The 9,268-nt window shown below is 36.5% G+C and overlaps 1 protein-coding gene across 1 annotated transcript in view; it reads right to left on the reverse strand.

Annotated features, from left to right (window-relative positions):
* Positions 1 to 3,422: 3,422 nt before the first annotated feature.
* Positions 3,423 to 9,268, reverse strand: part of cckbrb (cholecystokinin B receptor b) — a 23,632-nt gene continuing 17,786 nt past the window's right edge. Inside the window, exons 4-5 of the mRNA XM_008401381.2 lie at positions 7,632 to 7,759; positions 3,423 to 4,794 (exon numbers count right to left, since the gene is read on the reverse strand). Coding sequence (XP_008399603.1) covers positions 4,256 to 4,794; positions 7,632 to 7,759 — 667 coding nt within the window. The 3' untranslated portion in view covers positions 3,423 to 4,255. The remainder of the gene's footprint in view (positions 4,795 to 7,631; positions 7,760 to 9,268) is intronic.

Below are 9,268 nucleotides of genomic sequence, written 5' to 3' on the forward strand. Positions count from 1 at the left end.
GTGTGTGTGTGTGTGTGTGTGTGTGTGTGTGGGGGTGTGCGTGTGTGTGTGTGTTTGTTGAGGAGTGAGGGGGAAGGGATGGTGGTATCAAGAAATAACAGCCTATGTGACCCCCCAGGGAAATCACTCGCTTCCAGCTCTCCGAGAAATAAATACACTTTTCAAGTGCAACTCGTAAACAACGAGCCAGACGGCTGTAATACAGTATGCCTTCAATGAGGGGCATTTATGTCCTGGCTGCAGTTCAATGTAGTTAAATAACTTTGATTACTGGAAAATGATGGCTGTTTCTCCAGTGTTTAACAATGGGATCCGAGGCATTTTTGTGTTAAAAACAATATATTTTTTTCTTTTTATACTCTCAGTATGTTTTAATGTGCTAATTTTAGATCGGATTTATATATCTTAATGGATGTTGTCAGTTGAACGTCCATCAAGCCTAAATGGTGCAAACAGCTAGATAAATGTGGGGTTCTTTTGTTTCAGAGATAATCAACTGTTCGTGTTGTTACTTTGTCATCTGTGTGAAAGGATGTCTCAGAGGATTTGAATTCTTTGTCTAGAAGACGCTAACTTCCTCCTGGATTATTTCAATGTGCCTCTGGGCACATCCACATCCGACTGCACATCCATGTCTAAATATTCATGAGTGCAATGGATGTATGTGGCTAGAGTGATAAGGGCTTTGAGTGGTCAGTATAACCAGAAAAGTGCTGTATACATTCAATACATTACCATTTCCTTTATCAGGCACACCTTTATAGTATCAGACTGAACCTCCTTATGCCTTCAGGGTTGATTCAACTAGAATGATACATTCCTCAGGGATTTTGGTCCATTTTGACAGGATAGAGTCAAGCAATTGCAGATTTGCTGACTGACCATCCAGAAAGCAGGTTTTCCATTTCCGCACATCCCAAAGGTCCTCTGTTTGATTGAGATTTGGTGACTGTGGAGGTCACTGGAGAAAAAATATCTCTTTCTCTCTCTCTCTCTCTCTCTCTCTCTCTCTCTCTGTCTTATTAGATATACTTTTGCCTTTCTTCTCATTTTGCTGCGCATTAAATATTTTCTCTGCTTTGGACCATTTGCTATGCAGAAGTTGTTGTGTGTGAAAATCCTAGTAGTTTCTAAAGAGCTCAGACCACCTCAACCATGCTTTGCTCAAAGTCATTTTAATCCTTTTTGGTTCCCACTTTTGTTGCTTTGTTTGACCTCCAGCAGCTCATCTTCATCATATCTAGATGCCAAAATGCATCCAGTAGTTGCTATGTGACGGACTGAGTCTTTACTTGCGTCAGCGAGATGCACATCCTTTCTCTGACAATGAATTTAAACATCTTCGTTAGTCAAATAAAGTCCATGACTGACATGTTGAACTCAGAAAAAGCCCCCCTAAAATGTCTAGCTAGCACTACACAACAATGACCCACACTCTTGGTAGGTCATTCATCTTGAGATTGACAGCACTGTGCTTCTGTGCACTCAGTGAAATATGTTCTCCAGTTTAGCCTGGTAGGTCTGAAGCTGAAACACATTTAGTGTGAAGGGACTGCGTCAGTGACAAACAAGGCAGACATGACAAAGAGAAGCCCCTAAAATCTGGCATCCACTCTGTATCCCACAGATAAGCTCAGCGCTGATAGAAAGTCATGAGCTCATTCATAAAGCTGCACCAGACAAATACATTCATCAAATGGCAACTCTGATTTTTGACATTTCCTTAAAACCGTAGATATTTCTGATTGTAATCTTCCTCGCATATGTGGCCAATTCACAAACCACCAAGCACAGGTTGGATGGGATTCAGCAAGATAATAATGTACAGGTTCTGTCTGTAAGACGAAGTTCAAAGAAGGGAAGAAATCCAGCCAGTTTAACAAAGCTCTGAAATGAAGTCTTTGTTGTATTCTCAGAAACATGCCCTATACTCAAAAATCCCTATGCCTCAACTTAAAATAGAGGTTTCTACTTTTCTTTTTGCTTTATTTATGATTGCATGTTCCATAGCAGGTCTTTCTTTTTCTCTAAGATGAGTGGACTTCATGGAGGACCTTTATGTTTGACTTCAGAGGAGTATTGGTCAATTTTGGTATTTTTCTACCTATCTGTTTTCGTACCTGGTATTGGACATTTCATTTAGGTCATATGGATCAATTTGTACCCTCTTTGGAGATGCTTCCTCACAGAATTGTCTACCAATGATCTGAGGCATTTTTAATATAGCCCACAAGAACTGTGGTTATGTGACTCCAGTAAGTCAGAAGGAGGTCATGTAGTTTGCTTCATGACCCCTCATACGTCTTAAGACAGAAGCAGTGGTAAAGACAACAAGTATGAAATGATTAGTTATGGAGATGCAATAGAAGTAAGGCGGGTTAAAATTGTAACACTAAATACAAAATTGTGGTAGGAATTGGTAACAAGCCAAACTGACAGAGTTACTCAATCATTATGTATCATTATATGGAACAAAATAAATTGTTTGCTTTGTTGTACTGACTGGTATTTTTATTTTATTTACATTCAAGGCTCATGATTAGGCGATTAAACCTCCTGGTTATTTAGGAAAAGATTACTGTTAGACTAGCAGCTTTTCTAAACAGTGGGCACTGGGTGGTTCAGTTAGTGGAGATTTTCTTTCCTCCATGTTTTCTGTCTACGGTTCAATAGAGGCCACTAAAATCTCTAAAACATAACCTTAAGGTGCATTAATAAGGTGAAAAGTTTTAAACAGTTTTATGACTGTTTTTAAAAGTAACACCATACAGTCTTGAGATTGAACTCACTTTCTGCTTGCAGTACAAGCACTAGTCGAAAAACTTGATTCAACTCTTGAAAAATAATTAAAGGGATAGTTCACATTGTTTAAAATCATCTGGAAGTGTTCACAGCAAATTTGTATGAATTAAGAAATCCTTGGTGTGGTGAAATGTTAACAGCTAGCCTATTTGGCTTATAAAATAAAATAAAAACAAACAGATTAGGTTAAAATTTCAGATCACATTTGTGACCGTTTTCTCAACTTAACATATGTAAGACTTTAATTAAGTTGGGCAAGAAGTTGATCTACTAAACACTATTAACATAATAACACAGAGATGATTAAGACAACAGTGACAGAGCCAACCACTGCCTCTTACGTGTCAACACAACACAAATATTAAGGTTTTTCAGCTTGAAATGTTACCAGCTGTTGAAGCTTGCCAAAAAGAGATGTCAACTAAACGTCCACATCTCCATCTTTACTTTTCTAAGAAGTCACTTTATGAGAATCTGATAAGAACTTCACAGAACCTTGCCTTAAAAGCTATTGTGGCTTTTTCTATCTAAATTTTGCTTTTTTTGTCCAAGTCGCACCATGAAAACCAAAACTGAATTATTTTATAATACACAATACATCAGAAATGAAAAAGGGCCAGTTAAATTATGCTCTTTCATTTAATATGTTCATTGAAATACTAAGTTTCTACACAAGACACATTCTATAGAAACAGAATATGTGGCACAGATTGGGTTATATAGTTTTTCTTACATCGTAGCAACAACAAAATAATAGAAGAGATGAAAAGTTTCTATTCCTAACATATTTTCACAGAACTGTACAACATAAAGTTTATATAATATTTCCAAGTGGCCAACATTGCTCTGTATCTTTTTCACCTGTTGAACATTCAGCCTACTTCATCAGTTCTAATAAACACATTTTATAACTTGAAGTATTTTTTTTCTCCATTTCTAAACCCTTAAACTTTCCATTTGCCTGCTACTATGATGCCAGTAATAAATGAGGCAGATCGACACAAAACGGAAGCAGCATTGTTTCTCAGAAGCAGGCACTTACGCCACAAGGCAGTTAAAATACCATCATTAACACATTCAATTTTACACTGACAGCAGAATATAAAACATAGTTTTTAAGAAGGTCGACCTCCTTCAGTAGCTACATAATGACATGTAACTAATAAAGCCTTCTTCTGTCATATGTATTAGAGTTTATCACTCCTTTTCTTGAGTTTAAACCACAGATGTAAACCCACATGCACCACTGTAAAGATTTAAGCCAAGAATTTGCCTTCAGCCACTCTGACAAGAAATTACTACATACTGCATGTTTGTGCTTTTTTTATAGCTCTATAAAGATATTCACACTGCATGATTGCGTTTCATTTCATATGTTCTACGATTGCACCTATGAGCACAGCACTGGCCTAAAACAAAGGACGTGGGTATTGTGTTGCTGTAGAAACCGTCTTCAGCAGGTTCCCATGGTGCTGACTATGGTGTAACTGAACCTGGACATGGATGCCCCGGCTGCCAAACCGTCCTCCTCGTTGTCACGTGGCCTACAGCGGCGGCAATGTTGACAGCAAGGCGCAAAGCAGCAAGAGAAAGTGCCGAGCAGGGCTTTGCGGAAGCGCATGTTCATGAAGCAGTAGATAATTGGGTTGACACAAGCAGAGGTGTAGCTCAGCAAATGGATGAATGCAATGGGCGTCCCAGAGAGGGCACGTTCGGCGGTGACGTTATCAAAAGCCCGCCAGGTGTTGACACAGTACAGAGGCATCCAGCAGAGAAAGAACAGAACAACGATGACCACTAGCATACGTATGACTCGCTTCTTGGCCTCCAGATTGGCTCCCGATGTGTTGCTGCGGGGTCTGTGTATCTTCATGGACTGGGTTGATGCAGACATGGGGTTCATCTCCATTGAGCTTGGACGCACACAAACATAGCAGCCGTCTTCGTCGTCAGGATTATTAGACCCACAGGAAGTCAGTCCATTCTTCACATCTGCAGGAGGACAGCAGTGTCAAAAGTTTAGGTATTTGTATGATTGTTAAATGTAGCAAAGTGTTTTGAATTTGATAGACTGACGAGCAGAAGAAGTTTTAGTTTTATTAAACGTAATGGTTTTGCTCTACGAGGAAGAGCACTTTACCACACTCCTCTTGAGCACCGTGCTAAGACTGAGGAAGGGGTTAAAAAAGGTCTAAATCCTGAGAAATACACAAAATATATAACCTACATAGTCATTATAGGAATTTTTTTTAACTCTAGTACAGGATAGAGATGGAAAAATGGTTTTTAATATGCATCAATTTATGTCAAATTTAGTTGTGTCTATTCCAATTATCTAAAAGTTTATTTTTAAGCTTGACCGAAGTGCATTAGTACCTTAAATCTCTGAAGAAAATGTCTAATTCAGACTGCAAATTTAATGTTTATCATATTCCACAGAAAGTATTTGTGCACTTGAGTATAATAAGCATTAATAAAAATAATCTTGTGACAAATATAGGGGAAAAAAGGCTCAATATCAGCATGTAATATTACTTATTTTGTATACAAAAAAAGCAGATTAAGACTTTGGTTAAGTCGGAATAAAGCGTTTGAGACATAATTTATTTGAGTTCTCAAGATTTAAAATTTTTAATTTTGTGGTTTGACCCTAAAGAAAAAAACTGTCCTTAATCAATCAATCAATCAAATTTTATTTGTATAGCACATTTCAGCAGCAAGGCATTTCAAAGTGCTTTACATAATTAAAATAAAAACAGAAATAAACAGTGAGAAAGAGAGAGATTTAAAAAATAAATAAATAAAAAAAATAAAAATAAAAAAACAAAAAACATCACATCATTAAAACGTCGAAAAGAAAGAAGAAAAAAATTAAAAACATTAAAGACATAAAAACATGGAAGACATCAAAACCCGCACTCTAACCCTAATTTAGCCATAAGCAACTCTAAACAGGTGGGTTTTAAGTTGAGAAAAGAAAGAAGAAAAAAAAAAAAAATTAAAAACATTAAAGACATAAAAACATGGAAGACATCAAAACCCGCACTCTAACCCTAATTTAGCCATAAGCAACTCTAAACAGGGGGGTTTTAAGTTGAGATTTAAAGGCACCCAGTGTTTCAGCTGTTTTACAGTTTTCTGGAAGTTGCTTAACAGTGTAGCAGCAAAATATAATTTACGAAAATGCTTTTAAAATTAAGCAATGCCTGTTTTTGTTTCATCGTAAAACAAATGTTTTCTTCCACTGGTTTAAGAATGCCTTGAACAGGTAATTATTATAATTGTCCCTTTTCCTTGCAGCCGGCTGATTGATCCCTGTGGTGACACATGCACCTATTTGTATGGTTTATTATGAGTGAGTCATGATTCTGCAAAAACCAGCTGCTCAACCTAATGGAGCAAAAAGAAACTTGCATTTCCAGCTGAAATGCAGTAATCGCTCATAAAAGGATTTTGAAATTTATCAGTGATATTTAGTAATAATTTTACTTCAACAAAGGGACAAGTCCAACAATAATGTTTGGAGAGCCACATTGTTACAATTTACTAACAAAAGACGGTTCAACTGGAACGTTGATGAATGTTTTTCCAATTACTACATTGTACTGCTCCCGTTTCCTTCATTTTTGTCTGTAATATGTTTTGTAGAAGAAAACAGAATACAAATAGATTGCAATGTCCGAGCCTACAGTTTTACAGGAAATTGAACTCTATAACCCAGCAGTACCCAGAACTCGCCCCTCTGGTTATTATTCCCAGAAATATGTGTTTGTCTGCAACAATTTTGAACTGTATTTAACACAATGATGAACTGTTTTTGACATTATTAAAAATTATTCATAATTACTAGCATAAGCAATGGAAATGGAATGAAACATTTCACTATGTCTTGCAAAAAGGGGTCAGTGGGTAATAGTGCAGGTGAAAGACAAAAAATGATTATATTGCCAAAATATATTTAGGGTCAACTAATCTTAAATAGGACAGTATTATATACTTTAAAAAAATCATGGTTTTATGTTTGAAAAGTCACAAATTATAAAAATGTATACAGAAACTAAACTCTATTAAAACAACAAATTACACATTTTACTTACAAAGCACCATTTTACAATTGAAAAAACCTGTATGAGGACTGTATTAGCTTAACACAACACATGCGTTCAAATATAATATTAGCACTCCTGCGGTCTTAGCACAACGCTCAGTTGGAGAGCGGACAGCTTGGAAGTGTCCTGTCAGAATGTCAATTCTTGAAACTACACAGAAAAACCTCAGAGTAACAAAGCTGAGGTCAGTGCAATCCCGCTGGACTGTGCCAGGGTAAAAAGCTTGTAGTGTCAAATCTATAATCTGAAACATTTCTGAGTAAAAATAATTCAATAACTGATTGGCAACACAAGTTTTAAATTCAGGAGGACCATGCTGGATATCCTAACTAAAAAATAATAATTCAGTTTATGTACTTCATTTTTTTCATTCCTCTAAAGGTTTGTGCTTTCAAGTCAAGCTTGATAATACGTGCAAATCTGATCTACAAATAACACACAAGCAGGATCGCGTCAACAAAATGAGGAGAGCATAAATAAATAACTGACATCATGAATATCCTAAGCATATTCTGATTATCAGAAAGCCCAAATTTCTGGTAGGAGGATATAAAAAAGTAATGACTTACCACCCCAATGTGATTTACCAAACCTGAGCCAGATTGCAGGTGCAGCTTTTACTTGTATGTTCAGCACATTTGAAAAACAGGCACAAATTCTCACCTAAACTTGTCTGCGGTCACTGTACCGAAAAGGTACATAAATAGCAAATGGTATTACCAGTAGATTCTTTGTTGAGGGCGGTCTCGGATCGGATGCCTTGATAAAGCTTCCTGGAGATCAGTCCATAGGCAACAATCATCACCACTCCTGGAATCGCGAACAGCACCAGCAGGAGAAGAACATTCCTACAAGGGACACATTTAGAAAAGTTGACAAATAACTAAGATAAAGACAGATGTTTGTGCTCATTTCCATCAGAAATAAATGAAAACTCTTCAACCTGTAACAAAAACTAGCCATCTTGCAGTTTCACTTCAGACTGACACACCAACATTGCTTTCGAGTGTGTTGCCACGTGGTCACACCCTCTGACAATTAAAACCTTTTACATAGCTCCTACTCATATCTGGTAGTCCTAAGTGATTTACAAAGTGGATAATCTAATTGTAAACAAAGAGTTTAATATCAATCTTTTTATTTCTGATTTATTTATCCCTAGTCTAATAAAGACAAAAGCAGATGTTTCCCGTATATTTTTTTAATGAGTTTTCTCAAGGTTAACTTTTTATCTCCAGAAAACCACAGGGAAACGTCTGCTCCCTGCTTCTGTACTAATCATATTTTGTATCATGTTGCCCCTTTGGAGGCAATTAGAAATCATCCAAACACAGAAATAAGACGTTTTGAAATCTCAGTCGTCAATAATAAATATGTTGATGTCATGCAATGGTTTCAGTTGACTATAATTTTGGCCTTAACTGAATGTTAATAAACTTGGTTAAAATATTTATACGTTTTAAAAAAGCATGACGGCAACAAAAACATGTCCGATTTTCATAGTTGAAACAAAGAGCATGCATTTTTTTTGTAACCCTGTGAATTTCTACCAATACTGATTCAGTAAAAGTTTAAAAGTAATTACAACAAGTAAATCTTTCAGAAACTTATCTGCTGTTGTTCTGTCTCACAAGGGCTAAAATGGGACGCAAAGTTCTGCACAATACAGAGTTAGTTGGTTTTAGTGAAGTGATCCAAGGCATGCATAATTTCTAATTACGTCTCATTACTCCAGCAGTATTATAAACCCAGCCAAACGCCAAAACCTCCATCTGCATGCACCTGCATGCATGTGTGCTGTAATTACTCTCTCATTTTGACGTTATGTCCTCCATTCTTATTGATTTGTCTCTGAACAATTTAAAATGGGTTCAACAAAAGATCAACAAAAGGTGTAGCACTGTAAATAGAGTTAAAAGTAATTCTCGAGACCCTTTTGCTTTATCTCAAAACAAATTACTGGAGATGGTCAGTTGTAATAGATCATAAAGACATCCTGAAAAATGTCTTTCCAGTTTAAATTATTATGGGTGAATTTATGATTAGGAACATAATCAGGTACATTTTAATATTTTACTGCTCAGATGGTTTATTTCTTTCTGAAATAATTGATAGTGTTTTACCATAATTAGATTGAAAGCCAATAAATTAATTTTGTTTCACTTTTTTTTCCACAAACCTTGGATTTTAATGGTCTCGCCCGGAACGTTAGCTAGAGATAGGCACCAGCACCTCTCACTAAGGGACAAGGATGTAAAGAAAATGGATGGATGGATGGATGGATGGATGGATGGATGGATGGATGGATGGATGGATGGATGGATGGATGGATGGATGGATGGATGGATGGATGGATG

This window comes from Poecilia reticulata, linkage group LG2, assembly GCF_000633615.1.
Source record: "Poecilia reticulata strain Guanapo linkage group LG2, Guppy_female_1.0+MT, whole genome shotgun sequence".
NCBI lineage: Eukaryota > Metazoa > Chordata > Actinopteri > Cyprinodontiformes > Poeciliidae > Poecilia > Poecilia reticulata.